Source organism: Ursus americanus, chromosome 25 (assembly GCF_024610735.1).
Source record: "Ursus americanus isolate L20-20 chromosome 25, mUrsAme1.1.p, whole genome shotgun sequence".
NCBI lineage: Eukaryota > Metazoa > Chordata > Mammalia > Carnivora > Ursidae > Ursus > Ursus americanus.
In genome coordinates this window covers 43,046,233-43,062,284 of record NC_142151.1, presented here as the reverse complement: position 1 = coordinate 43,062,284, position 16,052 = coordinate 43,046,233, and the positions used below count along the sequence as shown (strand labels likewise).

Here is a 16,052-nt window from a genome sequence, read left to right as displayed (position 1 = left end):
ATTTACTTTTCCATTGAGATTTACTCTTACGTGTTTTCTTGCTACTAATTAGCACCCTTCCTTTTCCATACTTTTTTTTAAAGATTTTATTTATTTATTTGAGGGAGAGAGAGAGAGAGAGAGTAAGTGAGAGAGAGCACAAGCCAGGGGAAAGGCAGAGGGAGAAGCAGACTCCCTGCTGAGCAGGAAGCCCCCTGTGGGGGCTCGATCCCAGGACTCTGGGATCATGACCTGAGCCGAAGGCAGACACTTAACCATCTGAGCCACCCAGGCGCCCCGTTTTCCATACTTCTTACTTTCTGTATAAATTGGTGTGTTCTCTGAACACTAGGAATGAAACATTCGCTGAGGTTTTGGAGGTTTCCCTTATGGCAAAAATTCTGTATCTCGCCATTCAGCAGGTATCTTCCTCCCCACTAACCCCCCCCCCCCAGTCTATAAGCCTTCAGGCTAAGTGGGCTTCCACACAGAGAAGGTATGTTGGTTGAAATAAATTAAGTTTGATGATTTATAAGTTCTGAATGCATTATTCGTTCATTCAGACACACTTACCTTTAATCAATGTTGTTCGAGTGCCTGCTCAGTGCCAGGCAAATCGAGCCTGCAGAGAGCTTCAGAGAAGGGTTGTGTGGTTCAGAGGAGGCTCCGCTTTGAGTGAGTGTGGGGCAGGGCTGAGGAAGGCCTGGAGGGAGGGACGGAGAGCAACCCTCACAGTACAGGGCTCACAGGGTCTGCCTACTTCTGCCAGGTCTGGCTTTAAGGTCAGGGCTGAGACGGGTGCAGTGTTCTGAGGTCACCACTAGGGGTCAGGCAAGCCTGATCTTCTCTGCGGTGTCCTCTCATTTTTTTGACTCTTTCATTGCTTTGAGGAGCCCTCCTTGGTCCTCTGCTTTCTGCTTGCCCCAGGCTCCTTCCTCTCTCACTTGCCACAGCCCAGCCCTCCCTCCTGTAGGCCATCTCATCATCCATCAATGCAGGGCCAGACAGCCTCCCAACTAGACAGCCTGGCATCTCTCCTGACCTTTGGGGAGTCCCGTAGCCTCTCACTTCCCCAATTTTAGGAGTGACTAATTAGTGAGCAGAAACTGCCCACTCCTATCTTATCTCTTGTCCTGCCCCCATTCAGCTCAAGTTCTCTGGTTTTGTCTCCAAGCAAAATGGGAGTTTCTGGATTACTCCTTCTAACGTGTTTTCTTACATGTGTCAACAAAGCTCTTCTCCAAGCCCAAGCCCCTTTGTGGCCCCCAGAGTCCAGTTTCAAAAGCCCCTCAAATCACTTGATGAGAATGTTCTCACCTCCAGCACAGCACCCACATACATGGAGCCTTGATGCCTCTGGACCTGATCTCCATTTGCTCTCTGGCACATCTCAGACCCTGCTCCCTCAGGTCCCACCTGTCATCCACCCTCCGTGCTCCCGCTTTCCCTCCCCACAAGTGAGCCCCACAGCCTTAGGGGTTCAGCTCCTCTAAATGGTTCCTTACCATCTTGACATCCTGTCCTCACACTCCTTCCTCCAGGAGGTCTTCCCTCTGCCCCATCGGGGCTCTAGAGACAAACATAGATGAGGGAAGGCAGGCTCTGCCAGGTACAGCTATGCTACCTTAACCTCTTCCAATTCTTAGCTTCTTTTTCATCTGTAAAATGGCTCTCAGATATGCCTAAGTGGCCGATGATTCTGGAAGTGTTTCGCACGGTGCTGGTACATAGAGGTGCTCTGGGAGATAGTCCCTCGTCCTTTCCTTCAGGTACAGCGCCCCCCCAACTCCACCGGCTGCTGGAAACCTGCCCTTGTCTCTGTGCACTGGCTACTTCTGCTCCCCACTCCGCTCCTGAGCAGAGCTCTGGGCCGGGCAGAGTAGGGAGAACCAGGGGACTCAGGGGCGTGCAGCCACCATGCCAGGGAGAAGGGGGCAGACGCAGGGCTCTGTAGGGACTTCAGACCGGAACCCAGAGCCCCATCTGCAGGGCTGTGTCCTCACTCCACCACGCACAAAACGTAGAGCGGTGTCCACTGTTCTCCCTGGAATTATTCGGGGCCCCTTCTGGCCTGGGGATGGGGAAGGGCTCCCACAGAGTCCCCTGAGGCACGGAGGGGACCAGAAGGCTGGTGGGAGCTGAAGGAGGGGAGGCAGGGCAGGGGAATACCAGCCACACACTATTCCGCATCCCTGCTCCCTTCCCATCCACCCCCACCCTCCACCAAACACGATCCCTGGGTTAATTTTTAGCATCGCAGCTCGCACATTAGTCACTCCCTGTCACCCACCTACAGGCAGGAGGCTGCTGTGCTGGTGCCGTCATCCCGTCATCTGTGAGGTGGGACCCAGTCCCCCTGTGGGCACCCCCTCGCCCTCATCGGTGTGTGCCCTGGCCGGGAGCCCCCTTCAGCCTGGGTGAGGGGTGCCGACTCGACTCCTGAGACTAGCTGCCCAGGAGGAGGGGGGAGGCTGTTCAGAGAGGGGCTGGGGAGCTCTGCTAGGGGGAGAAAGCCGGGGAGGCCTTTGCAGACCCCGCCTCCGGCAAGGTGCTAGGCTTTGCCTGGGCAGCTGGTCTCCTGGCAGTCCTGGGCTCTGGGAACAAAAGTAGGAGAGGGCCCCTCCCCGAGCCCCGAGCCTCTGGGAGCTGCTGTTTGTCATGGCTGCAGAGCAGCTGTTCAAACAGGGAGCTTGGGGAAGCTCCATTTTCCTAATCGAATGTTCTCCCTCCCCCGGAACCAGGGAGGAGGGCAAGGCGGCCAGGGGCAGGTGCGGGGCTGAAGCTACACCCAGGCCCAAAGGGATGTCATGAGAGGGGTCCACAGACGCCAGCATCAGCCAGAGCAGGGGAGGGGCCTCTTCACCACCCACACCCCACGGCTGAGAGTGGGGGGAAGGTGGTGGTCCCCCCTCTGCTGACACGGCCCCCTGGAAGCATTCCTGTGTATCGAGCACCTGCTGTGTACCACACCGTGTTAGGCCCTGGAGGCACAACGGAAACCAGGCTGAGTTTCCTGCCTCCGGGAGGCAGAAGACTATCTATACAAAAGAAGTCGTATAATTACCAATGAGGAGTCTGTGTTGTAAAGAAAAAAACAAAACAAAAAACTAGAGGGCTCAAGATAAAGGGTAATGAGGACAGGGAACTACAGATCCGATCTGGGAAAGCTCTGTGAGCAAGTGTTCAGGCTGAGCCGGGGGTGGACGAATCAATCTCGAGCCGAAGAATGGTCCAGGCAGAGAGCACAGCATGGACAAAGGGCAGAGCCAAGAAAGAGCTTGGCATAGCTGAGGAATTAGCCCAGGAAGAGCAGTGTGGCTGAAACATGAGAAGTGACATGGAAGGAGAATCAATTTGAGTTTGAGGAGAGGGATAGGGACCTGACCCCGGAGGGCCTCCTGCAGGGCATCCAGTACAATTGCAGATGTTGTGCACTGCACAAAAGCTCCCAGTTACCCAGTTCGTGGGCCTGTGTGGCTGCTGTCAACTCAGAGGCAGGGATGTCTTTTTGTGATGTGTCTGCCCAGAAGGACAACATGTTATGGACAAGCCATAGGCAATAGTTTGGATTTTATTCTGTTATCCCCGGGGAAGCCATAAGCGGTTTTAAGTGAGAAGGGTTATGATCTGATTTCCTTTTCAGAAAGATCACCTGAACTACTAGGCGGAGGGATGGTCCGGGGGCAAGAGAGGAAGCAGGGGGCCCACTGAGGAGGGAAGTGCAGTACCGTGGAGGACAGAGAGGGTAGGAGATGGCCTGGCTGGGGGAAGGCGCCATCAGACCCCTTAAAGCTGCTTCTTGTTTGCTGGCCACGGCCAGGGAGCACTGTCACAGGAGTCTCAAGTCCCAGGCCTAGCTCTGCTACTTGCTTTCTGTGGGACCCTGGACAGGTCACTTGCCCTGGGTCGCCTCAAAGAAAGGTGCTGTCCACCTCCTGGAGACGCTGTGGCACACACTGTAGGTATTAGGGTTTTACTGTGAGCTCGGATTGGGCAAGAACTAAAGCAGCAGAGAAGACAGGACAGGTCCCCGGGCTCCGCTGCAAGGAGTGAGCCCTGTCACGGGGAAGGCGGCCAGGCCTGCACCAGACTCCACAGAAGTCAAGGCAACTGCAGATGGGGATGAGGAGTAGGACAGAAAAAGCCAGGGCTCTGTCACAGCGGAAGGTGTGACTGTGTTTTAGACTGGGTGGGGAGGCCTTTGGGAGGCAGAGCCGAGGACGGAAGGGGCCAATTATGGGAAGAGTGAATGCAGAGGCCTCGAGCGGATGGGATCGGAAGCGGACCAGATAGACCAGTGGGGCCAGAGAAGGAAGCGACAAGGGAGACAAGACATGAGGCAGGCAGGGTCAGAGAACGCAGCATGGCAGTGAGAATCTTATTCTAGGAGTACCGGGGCACCGGTGAGGAGTTCTAGAACAATGGAGGGGTCAGTGGTGGGGCCTGTCACAGGTTGGGGGGCTGGTGGCGAAGGCCTCCTCTGTGGGAGACCCAAGCCCAGCGCCCAGAGGGTGCCAAGCACGTTATTTGCACAGGGATAGTTAAGGGCTTGAGAGGAGCCTTGGCCAGCACCTGCGGGGAAGGGAGGTTCAAGACGCACTTAAACAAGATGCCCGAGTTCTGAAGAGGGTGTGGGGCCTCTTGCTCAGGTTCCTACACGTAAGTCAAAATCCCCCAGACTATTCCCCTGGCTGCAGGCTCCAAGCAAATAAGATGTAAAATATAGCCTAGGGGTGTGTGTGTGTGTGTGTGTGTGTGTGTGCGCGCGCGTATGTTGGGGGGCGCCCGTGTTAGGGGGAGGGGCGCGCGTGTTGGGGGGGGGTGCGTGGTAGAGTCAGAGCTTGCTGGAGCCCAGTCCTGCCCCCCACCAGGCAGTCACCACGCTGACAACAGATGCAAAAACCGTCCATTTTATACAGTCTGTGGTTGAGAAGCAACAATATGCAAAACGGCAGAACAGTCCGCGCTGCCCCCACCCCGCCTGGACATGCCCATTCCTGTCCCCCAAGGGGCAGAGAACCCGGGACCCCTGCCCGGCAGGACCCAACTTAGTTACAGGCCCCTGGGAGGGGCCAAGCCCTTAGGGGTCAAGGCCGCGAAGGAGGGGGCCCAGCACCTTAGGCCCCTTCGGGGGCCCGCTGGTTTAACTGAACTGTGTACGTGTGTGGAGGGCAGGGGAACGACCGACCATAGGCCATTTCTCCCCCAGGCCAAGGCTGAGGAGCAAGTAAAGCTGAGGAGAGGGCTTCGTGGGACAGGGTTCCTCCCCTCCAGAGGGGTTTTCCTGGACACCCCACAAGGCACTACTGACCCGGATGCAGGGTGAACGCCCCCAAACCTCTCCCAACCCAAGCTTGCCTGGATCTCCCTGCCCCACCTCCCACTGTGGTTTTGGGGAGGAGAAGTAGAAGGATCTGGGCCCCCCCCTTGCCCGGGGTCAGCGTTCCGCAGAGACAGCCAGGCACCAGCAGACCAGCTGGGGCTGGCAAGGACCCTCTCCCGCTGGGCTGGGCTCCTGGGGTCCCCTCGGCCCGGGTCCCCGCCCCTCCCTTCGCCCCCTCTCTGCACTGGCTGGATCGAATAAATAAATAAATACCTTCCCCGCCCGCCCCGCCCCTACAGCTGGCTCTCCTCCTCCTCCAGGGAGCGGTTGAGTCCGGGGATGAACTTGAGCAGCCGCCGGCGGAAGCTGCGGTACTTGGCTTTGCGCAGGCCGGGGCCGCACAGGGCCTGCTCGCGGGCCTCAGTCCAGAGCGCGCCCGGCGCCCCGCCGCCGCCGCCGCCGCCGCCCCCGGGGCCCGCGCACCGCACGCTGGCGCTGCGGCTCAGAGCGGCCCGGGCCGCGGACGCCGGGGCCTCGGCGGGGCCCGGGCCCGGCGCGCGGGCGGGGGGCGGCGGCGGCGGCGCTGGCGGCTCGGCGCCCCCGAAGAAGCACGTGTGGTAGACGGCGTCGTCCGCGTCGCCCCCGGCCCGCCGCACAGCCCCGCGGGGACCCCCGGGCGCGGCCAGCAGGGGCCCGAAGGGCAGCGAGCCCGGGAGCAGGCCCGCCCCATACAGGCAGGAGCGCACCGACTCCAACGTGTCGTAGATGCTCGGGTCCTTCACCACCAGGCCTGCCAGGACAGAGGACACGGGGACAGGCGGTCAGACGGCGACCTCCGCTCCCTCCTCCTCACCATGGGTGCGGCCCCTGGCCTGAGCCTCACTTCCCTCCTCTGTAAAACAGGATTCTACACTCAAGTCCTTATGAGGACCACCGGGATGCAGGGGCCCCGGAAGGTGTTTGAAACTGGCTGGCTGGGCCTTGCTGTTCCCATCTGTGAAATGGAGGTACTGGTGCTTAGTAGAAGGCTGTCGTGAGAATGAACTAACAATGTGTGTGCAGTTAAGTAGCCCGGGGCCGCGTTGTCCCGGGATAAGTAGCTCAATAAACCTTTCTTCACTTTGGAGAGGGAGTAACCCCCTAGTTCTGAGGGGGAAGCATGAAGAGGGGAATAGGTAGGGCAAAAGGGGCCCTCTGCACCCCGAGTCCACTCACCATGCACCAGCCGCTGCTCTTGCACCATTAGGGACCTGTATTCTCCCCACTTCTCATAAAGGGTTTGCTGCAAGAGACACCCCCCGCCTCACTGTCAGCAGCCAGCAAGGAACCAGCAGGAGGTGGGTACAGACAGACTGAGGGGTCAGGCAGGACACAGAAGAAATCTTAAAAGCAGGTTGGGACAGGTCAGTGGGCCCCTACAAAAAGAGTGAGGCCTGGAGGGGCAGGGGCGTGGGGAGAGGGGGCGGAGGCGGGACGCCATCTGGGCTGCTCTACCTTCAGGTACTGCAGACGGGCCTCCAGTTCAGCCTTCCGAATGGACGTCCCATACAGAGTTTCCAGCCTGAGGAGGTTGGGGAATCAACGGCTGCGTGAGCCCCCAGGGTCTGGAAACTGGGAGAAGCTGAGCCCGGGAACCCTGGGACACTGCGGCACCCGGACATACCTGAGAACGTTGCCGGATGCCTTAATGATGTCAACGATCTCTCGATGCCGGATGCCTTCCACGTTCAGGCCATTAACACTGGCGATGGTGTCCCCTGCCAGGCAGAGAGGGGGGTCAGCATCTGTTCCTTGCGGCATGATGGAAGAATTCCAGTCCGCTACCCTTTCCAGCTCGGGGTAATAACCCCACACTTCCCGAGCTCCCTCCCGCCGCTCCTCGTGATTGTGGGGAAACCTCATCCTGGCCCAGCACCCCAGCGTAGGGGTCAGGCCCTCATACACCCACACCTTCACCCCACCGTCAGAAAACTGTCTCCAAAGGCCGAGCCCTCTCAGCAATCCTGGGCTGCCCCCGGAGCTGGTTACTTCTGTCTAGCCCACAGGCGGTCATGAGACCCGGCCAAGACAGGAAGGGGTCGGGATGAATAGCGCAGAGCTGGGAACTGACACTGACACTGGCCCCAGGCACGAGAGGCCTCAGCTTCTGAGACCCTGTGCCACCGCAGCACCTCCCAACTTCTGGCAGGGCAGGGCACCATCTCCGAGGGCCCATTTCCCATCTGTAAAACAAGGGGTGTGGATCCCTACTGTGGCTACTTCGGGGATCGGGGGGAGAGTGGGTATGAAGGTATTTTGCAAAGTTACAGCACACCGCTTGGCTACCAGGGGCTGCTCGTAAGTGAGCACGGAGGGGGAGCTTAGGGAAGAAAGTGGTGATAGAATGGGGGGGGAAGGGGGTGGTTAGTTCCTACGGTCCCAGTCCCCTTCCTGGGACCAGGGACTCTAGATTTGGCCAATCCCAAGGGTCCCCTACTGGAGGCATCATATCATTTCCTTGTTAGAGGAAGTAACACAGGTACCCCAGAGTTGGGCCAGGTCGGTGCGGGATAGGCCCTGATCTCCAATATCAAGCACATCTAATGGAATGTTGCACGTTCCCCAGCTCCTGCCCCGGGCTGGATGGCCAGATTGCCAGGAGGAGTCAAACGGCAGCGGCAGCCTCTGCCATTAACCAGGCCCTGGCTCTGTGCCTAGGGAACCCCTAGGCATGTTATTGCCCCCATTTTGCAGATGGGACTGCTCGATATCACACAGAAAATGGCAAATTTGCGTGGATCCAAAGCCTAGATTCTACCCATTCCTCTTTTTGGCCTTCTCAAAACAGGAGGCCAAGGGGAATTGATTTCAGAAGAGATTTCTCAGCCCCTCTGCTTGGGAGTAAGGTCATACCACCTGCCTGGAGCCCTGTGTCCTAGGCTCAGACCTCACCTGGTGTGAGCCCAGCCAGCTGGGCAGGGCTGGACTCATGAACCCGGCAGACAAAAGTCACCATCTCCACGCGTTGCTCCTCTCGGTGGTGAAGACCGTAAGTCTGTAAGAGACAAGGGGACCATCAGCCAGAACTGTGGTAGGGGCCAGCCATCCCTCTGACTGGCCCCCCCATCCCTCGCTCCCTCCGTACCCAGCTTCTCCCACCTGGATCTCAAAGCCGAAGGTCTGGTTCTCCTCCTTCTCCAAAGTCAGCACTTTCCTGCAAGGGGACACGGGGGCCATTTCAGGACTGTCAGGGTTAAAAGGAGCTTGGTGGTCCCATAGCGTGGCCTTCCACTGATGGAGGGGTCTGTTCTAGAGCACCCAGGCAGGGCTCACGGTCTCCAGTGACAAAACTCTCATCATGGTTGTTGGAATGCCGGTCCCAATCCCCAGCCTAAATCAGCTTCTCGGAGCCACAGAGAATGGATCTAGCCTCCAGGGCAGGGAGGGAGGCACTGGAAACCTCTGGCCGGGAGGGAATGGACTACCAGAGCTTTTGAGCCACTCCTCCAGCTTTCTAGTGAGCCCTAGAGTCCCGCTAATGGACGGACTAGAAGAGGCCCCAGATTCGGCCCCAGCCCTGAGCCTCTCTACTCCGCAGCCTTGGGGAGAGGGCTGGCCCCACCCCCGGAGGCCAGTCACGAGGCTCAGCCCAGACCACAGCTGCTCCTCCCAGCTGCGGCCGGCCAGCCCACCAGATGTGAGGCTGGGGGGAGGGGAGCCTCGAGGCCGCCCCTTCCCGCACAGAAGGCCTGCCCACTGGACACAATGGTCTGGAGCCACTCCAGATCCTCGCCTGCTGGGGGAGCCCAGAGTTTCCTCTGCCCACCCCACCCCCTTCCTTCCCGCCCTGCCAGAGGCAGAGTGAAAGCAGCCTCCAGAGGCCCCTTGAAGTCTCAAGGCCTCAGGAAGGCCCTTGAGACCCAGGCCCACAGCTTCCAGCCTGACCCAGATGCCCCCCAAATGCTGAGCAGCAACTCCTAGCCCTCACTTGAGCTCCTCCCCGCTGGGAAAGGAGGCCTTTCCCCCTCTGTGTGTGCGCTGGGGAATAGGGTGACTGAAGTTCTGTGTTACCCCAGTGCTCTCCGCAAGTGTTGGCAAACTTTTTTCTGCAAAGGGCCAGATAGTACATACTTCAGGCTCTCTTTGCGGGCTCCATTCGGCCTCTGTCAAATATTGTTCTTTGTTGTTATTTTTACAACGCTTTAGAAATAGAAAAACAACTCTCAGCTCAAGGGCCCAACAGGCCAATCTGGCTAGCAGGCTGCAGTCTGCTGATCCCTTTTAGAAGCCAGGCCCCGATCTGCATGGGACTCAGCAACGTGGGGCCTGAGGTCAGCTCCTACTTCTGCCCTCACCGCAGACGCTTTCGAAGAGGGCCACCACAGGACGGAAGCAGCAGAGGCCTGAGCTCCTGGAGGCAGGGGCGGCCAGACTCAAGCAGAGGGAGGCAGCCGGGCTAGGGCCTGGGCACCGGGAGCTTGCTGTGGCCCAGAGAGCTCAGGGGAGACCCGAAGACTTCCACTGCCTCCACCTCCCAGATCCAGATCTCCCCAGGGAGGGGTTACTGGCGGGGACTGGGGGTGGCATGAGGAGCACCTGATGACTCAAAAGTCCTTACCTCCTTCCTCTGCCACCCCCTTAACACAGCCCACACCCCCACCTGCCCCTCACTCCCAGGGAGGGGAGCCTGCTGAAAGGAGAATGACTCCGCCTGGGCTGAGAGCGGAGTCGTGCTGCCCTCCACGCCCACCCCAGCACCTCACCCTTGAGGACCAGGGCAGGGGCTGGGGTGCTGGTGACTCACCGCTGCTGTTCAGGACTCTGGCCGAGATTCTTCCAGCGGAATCCTGAGCCCTGGTTGGGAAGACAGAGAGGAAGGAGCAGGTGAGAGGGGGACTGTCCTCAAGCGGATGCTGAGAGTCCTACTCTGAGAGGTCCCTCCCCTAGGCGCCAGCCCTGGACCCAGCACCTCACTTCCTGTCGCCTTCCTGTCTGGTCCCAGTTCCATACCTGCTTTGGCGCCCCTGTAACTCTGCCGAGCGCCACTCCAGCATCACTCCACAGAGTTCTCCCTAAGCCTCTACCCCATAACTGAGACATGGGGACACAACAGTCCTCCAGGGTTCCAGACAGAGGAAGCTCTAAACACTGTGCTAGCCCAGGCGGCGGCGGCGGGTGGGGGGGCACTCATTAATCTAGATAGAATAGTCTCTACCCTCAGGGTGTATGTCTGCAGGACTCAGACCCCCCAGACTCTGAAAGCTGATGCAGGGGCTCTTTCCAGATGTCCCCAAAGAAGGGCAGGGGGACCCTGGGCTTGCCTATCAAGGTCCTCCAGAGACCCCCCCAGTTGAGCATGTCCTCCTATTTTCTCAGTCACAGACAGTGACTAGGGGGACCTGGGGTCAGAGACCCGGGTCTGGAGGGCTGGCAATCCCAGCCTGAACATGGGAAGTCAGGGGACAGTAGGGCCAACCCTCCTCCCCCAAACTAGAGGTTGTTTCAGGGACCAACTGTGGATCACAGCTGCAGGTGGCCAGCTGCACCCAGCTCCACCTGGGTTTCTCCATGTTGCCATATATTTTGTTGCTCTCTGGGACAAAACAAACAAAAACCAGACCTCAAACTTGTCCTTAAGTCTCACTATACTTAGGAGATAGATTGGGAGGGTTTTTTGTTTGCTTTTCTTAGTTTTTTTTGCGGGGGTGGGGGGATGTCAGAGCTGAGGGTTCCTGCCTCCTTGGGGCCCTGGAGCAAGCAGTCTCTCTCCTTGCCTAAATTATTGGTCCTTGGAAGAGGCGGGGGCCAGACCAGCCCTGGTCCCAAGTGCCCTAAACAGCCCAGGGCCTTCCTGGTAGGTGCCCTAGTTAACCCTCCCCCCCCCCCAGGCTGCCCCAAGGCTAGGAAGAGAAGTGAGCCCTCTTTCTCCAGAACCAAAGACTGGCCTCAGGGGTGGGGGCAGTTCCCAAATGGGCCAGGGTGGAAGGACTGGGCAGCATAGAGAGAGACCCCTTTGTCTTTCAACCCGATTTTCATAAAATGCAAATTCTCAACAAGCTGTTCATTGTATGGGGGGAGGCAAGGGGTGGGGGGGGTGCTGAGCGGGGAAAGGCCACCAGCCCCCTCTCCTTAACCTGGGTCTGTGTCCCCACTTCTGAGCCCTCGGGTCCCCCCAGGCCAGAGGAAGAGTCCCGCGGAGGGGGAGACTCAGAGGGCGGGCGCGGCTCGCATCCTTCCTGCCCTGCGGGCGCCCTGCGACCCCTCCCACCGCGTCCGGTCCCGGCGAAGTCCCGGGAGCGGTGGCCTCGCGCCCCGCACCTCCTCCGCGGGGCAAGGCGGCAGGCCCGGAGCCCAGCAATCCGGGCGTCCCCTCGGAAGGGTGAGCGCTCGGGAGTCCGCGGCGCCGCACACACTTCCTCGTCCACCCGCCTCCCTCTCCCCGCGGGGCTCTGAGACCCTCAGCGTGTCCGGGCGAGCGGCGGGACCGCAGCCCTAGGCCTCCCCGCTCCGATTGGAGAAGCCCAGGCGAGGGGTCCCGGGGGCCTCGAGACACCTGGGCGCGGGGGGCGGGGCACAGGGGTGCTGAGGGCCAGATGGAGCGAGCCGGAGAAGGGGGTGCTCGGGAAGGAGAGGAGCGAGACGCGACGGCGGCGCGTGGGGAGTGGAGTGGGGAGCCGCTGAGATCGGGGGCGGCGTGGAGGCGGGGGCCGCGGCCGGGGTTGGCTTGCGCCTTTGGAGGAGAGGGCAGAGGAGACTGACCGAGGGCCAGCAGGTTCTGAACGTGTAGGGTGGGGAAGGGCGGGCTGGGGAATTAGGTGGGGGACGCGGTGGCCCCCGAGGAATACGTTGTGGGGTCAGCGGGCACAGATGCGGGATGCTGCGGGGCTGAGCAGGTCTCGGGGAAAGGCCACCGGAGGGCACCGGGCACTGGGGGGGCCGTGGGAGTTGGGGGGTGGAGACGCACCTTTCGGCGGGGCAGAGTGCCCCCGGACACGGCGAGCGCGCGATACAGCTCGGCCGGGTGATAGTCCTCCAGCGCCGCGTACAGCTCGTCTCCGGGGGCCCCAGAGCTGGCGGCTGCAGCACGGGGGCCCGAGGCCGGGGTCGGGGCTGGAGTAGGGGGAGCGACTTCCGAGTCGGGAGCCCGAGCGGCGGGGTCCGGGGCGGCCGCCGCCTCCTCTTTCTGCTGCAGCTTCCTGAGTCGGCGGAGGGTCATGGCTCCGGCGCCCGGCGACCCTCGGAGGAGGCGCTCGCTCCGCGCGGCGGGGCTGCCAGCGGCTCGGGGATGCCAGCCCAGCGGGCCGCGGGTCTCTTCCCTTTATAGGATCCGCGAGCTGGGCGGGCTGGGGGGCGGGCTGGGGGGCGGGCTGGGAGCGGCCTCGGGTGGCCTCGCCCCTAGAGCGGCAGGCCCCGCCCTCCGGGGGGGCCGCTGCCCTGGAGCCCCGCCCACAGCGTCCGACGCCCCGCCAGGTTGGGGAAAGTCTGGGGACTTGAGCACTCACTAGGGAAAACCTAGCCGCGGAGGAGGGGAGCAGGACATCCTCGGGTGGGGCCGGGGGTCTCCCGGATACCTGAAGCGGTTTGTGTGTGTGTATGTGTGTGTGTGTGTGTGTGTGTGTGTGTGTGTGTGTGTGTGTGTGAAGGCGCTTATGCACGAGATAAGAAAATTTAGAGATGGATGGCTTTGGCTTTGGAGATTAATGGAGAATCTGGTGGTGGGGGTACAGAAAGGGGTCGTTGTCAGGAGGTTTGGACGCTCAGGGGAAGATTCTAGAAGATCCCGGGGGGGCTGCAGTAGAGTTTAGTCAAGAGGAGAGTGGCGCCAGCGCAGTGCAGGGGCAGGGGTATGCACAAGGGGGCGGTGAGGTCCCAAAGGAGGTTAGAGATACCCCTGAAACTGCAGAAGCCCCCAGGGAGTGAGGGCCGAGGATTTCCCCTTTGCACAGCTGCCCCAGAAGAGGTGAGAGAGGCTCCCCCGCCTTCCGAGGCAAGGGGAAAGGAAGCAGTGGAAACCCAGCAGCCGTGGGTGAGGGTGTAATTCTGGCCTGTCCCCTCAGAAAGTCAGGAGTCCCTTTCGCCAGCTCCTGATGTTGGAGCTCAGACACCCCTTTCCGCAGCAGAAATTTAGATCTTAACTCTGTGTTGACTCATGGGGAGGAGAATGTGGTTGAGCTGAGGGGGTGCTCAGGGCAGGGGGGTGTGCTCCACCATTCTGACCCCGTCTTTGGGACCATCCCCCCCATTCCCACCCTCCCCCCGCCTCGCCTGTGTTACCGTGGCTGCCAGGCAGTGGGAGAGACTGGGATGGCCCAGCTGAAGTCTCTGTCGTCAGAGGTGCCCAAATAAGAAGTGAGAGGAGGAAGTGGAAGGCCAGTCTTGGCGTCTAAAGAGCAGCTAGCCACCACAGGGCGTCAGCACCACCAGCTGGGGCCTCCGCATCCCACCATTGGCCACTAAACAGAGGCTGGGGAGGTACTGTCCCCATCTGTCCCCTTCTCCTCCAGTCTTCCCAGATCTGTGTTCTGCCTTTACAGCTGACAGGTACTGAGCGGTTACCACGGGCCGTCCGCACTGGCATGTGCTGTGTTACATACATGTTAACTCACTCGGTACCTCACAGATGAGGAAACCGAGGCCCAGAGAGGTTGAGTAACTCGCTCTAGGCCACTGAGTGGCAGAACCGAGACTCGAACCCAGGCAGCCTGGTTCCAGAGCCTGCCATCTTAACGCTATGTGATGCTGTCTGCCTCAGTTCCCCACTCACCCTACATTTCAGCCCTGCTCTGGGCCAGGTACCGGCCGGGCACTGGGGTTACAGAGGCTCTGGTTACGCGTTCACGTGCTGTGTCTGACGGCCGGCGTGAGGAGTACGGAGAGCCAAGTGGCCATATCTACCTGGAGAGGCCAGGAAAGGCTTTCTGTCTCCTGTCGTCTGTCTCAGGCCACGGGTCTCTCTCCATCTCTGTGCTTCTGTGTCTCCTTGACTTGTGTCTCTGCCCCAGCTCCAGGCCCCTGGGGCCCCAGCCCCTGCAGGAGGTGTGGGTGGGAGGGGTGCTTTGCCACCCTTCAGTAATTAGCACAAGTCCAGATGGCAGGATGCTTGTTGGGGGGGGGTGGCAGAGGGTGGATTGGGGACTGCTGGGAGCCAAGAGCTAGCTCCCTAGTGCCTTCCTCTCCCTCCTCCCACCTCCCCCTTGGCACCACCAAGTGGCCATCAGCTGAGGGGCCGAGGGGGTGTTGGTGGGGAAACATGGGACTGTATTGTGAAGCATGAGCACAGATGGACCCCTGGACCGTCTGCTGCCTGCTCCTGACAGACGGCATCTGCGGTGCGGGTGGGGGTGGGGTGGGGGATGGGGACGCAAGAGGCGATGGTTTCTATTCTCTTCACTCCTGTGGCTGTCCCTGATGGGACCAGCAAAAGGGCACCAGCAAAAGGGCACCCATGTGGGAAGGATCACCACCCCAGCTCTCACAGAGGGCGACCCGACAGACACCGCCCTGTCTGAAAGCTAGAGAAGTGGACGCTCCGGGCGTCACAGCACCTGTGTCTCAAGCCCTGTTAAGACATTCCTCCTTCAGGCTGACATGGAGGCAGTCTGCAGGTCAGTCTGCCTTTCTGCCTCCAAGTGAGGGCGAAGCACCAGACAAGTGAAGTTCACACAAGTTTCCCCCTCCTCCAGGCAGAGCTCCAGAGAACCCCAGAGTAAGGATGGGCCCAGGAGATGCAATTTCTGTGAGGCTCATTGCACGACTTCCTCAAACCCTGGAATTGGAGAGCTGGAAAGGAAGGGCCTCGTGGCTCAGTGATGATACAATGCGGTCCAAGCACTCATTGAAGGGAGGAGGTAAACTGAGGCCAGGGAGGAAAGATGGTGGCAGGACAGGCACCAGAACCCACTAGATCCAAGGTCTCCTGACTCCAGGGACTATTTAATTCAGCTGCTGGCAGCTCCCCTGAGAGCTGAGATCTGTGCCTGCTTCCTGCTCCCAATCTCATCCGTTTCTCCTGGGAGGGGAATGGGGAGCCCAGGACGCCACACTATGGGGCAGTGATGCCCTCTGGTGGCCACGTGTCTCTTGCTGGAAAATCTTCAAACCAGTGTGAAGGGCTGTCTGGGTCGTGCCAGACTCCACCTGGAATCTGAGCAGGGCTTACGGATCTCCCACATCTCCTCTCCTGCGCGAGAGGGTCTGTGTCCCACTGAGATGCCACGCTGCACTTTGGTCACCGAGCTCTGGAGTCTCGCCGCTGTCACAGTTCAGAAGCTATGTTTTTGATCTCCCCCAGGGCTGCGGTGCCGCAGGTGAGATTCAACAAACAGAGGGCAGACAGCTGGTGGGCCTCCTCTGTGCCTAACCTCCACATGCCAGATCCGCGGGGTCCCTGAAGCTTTGGCTTCTCCCACCCTCCTCGACTTCCTCCTAAGCCTGAGTCTCTTGTCTAGCATCTGTTCTCCCCATCCTATCTTCCGCAGCTCCTTAAAGCTCGGGGGTGGTGGGGCGGATGGGGGGGAGCATGTCGCCTGCTGCCTGCAACTGCGTGCGAGGACACCTCCCTCCGGGAGGCCTCCTTGCAAAAGCCCCAGGCTGTGGCTCCTTAGACATCTGCACTCAATCTGTATCTTACCCCTGAGCCAGTCTGTCTTTCCCAATGAGCTCCCAGCTTCGCTTACTTTCCCTCCAGCTGCCCGGGCTCTTCGCTCTCAGGATAGGGCTTGCTGTCTGTGGCAGGAGGAGACCGAGGAAGACCCCTTCTCCTTTGGGACAA

At 60.1% G+C, this 16,052-nt stretch overlaps 1 protein-coding gene across 1 annotated transcript; it reads right to left on the bottom strand.

Moving 5' to 3' along the window:
- Window positions 1–4,868: 4,868 nt before the first annotated feature.
- On the bottom strand, window positions 4,869–12,570 carry TAMALIN (trafficking regulator and scaffold protein tamalin). Its single transcript, XM_045801001.2, has 8 exons — window positions 12,246–12,570; window positions 10,086–10,135; window positions 8,441–8,495; window positions 8,234–8,336; window positions 6,966–7,059; window positions 6,797–6,863; window positions 6,518–6,584; window positions 4,869–6,092 (listed from the first exon to the last, which is right to left on the bottom strand). Exons 1-8 carry the CDS (start codon window positions 12,495–12,497, stop codon window positions 5,596–5,598), a joined length of 1,185 nt encoding a protein of 394 aa, XP_045656957.1. The 5' UTR covers window positions 12,498–12,570; the 3' UTR covers window positions 4,869–5,595.
- Between the last annotated feature and the right edge of the window lie 3,482 nt (window positions 12,571–16,052).

Excerpts from the sequence above, each read along its gene's own strand:
- TAMALIN (XM_045801001.2), bottom strand. The coding sequence starts at position 12,497 with ATGACCCTCCGCCGACTCAGGAAGCTGCAGCAGAAAGAGGAGGCGGCG. Across the intron at positions 8,496-10,085 it reads CAGAGTCCTGAACAGCAGCG|GAAAGTGCTGACTTTGGAGA; the intron begins GTGAGTCACCAG and ends GTCCCCTTGCAG. Across the intron at positions 6,093-6,517 it reads AGAGCAGCGGCTGGTGCATG|GCCTGGTGGTGAAGGACCCG; the intron begins GTGAGTGGACTC and ends CTGTCCTGGCAG.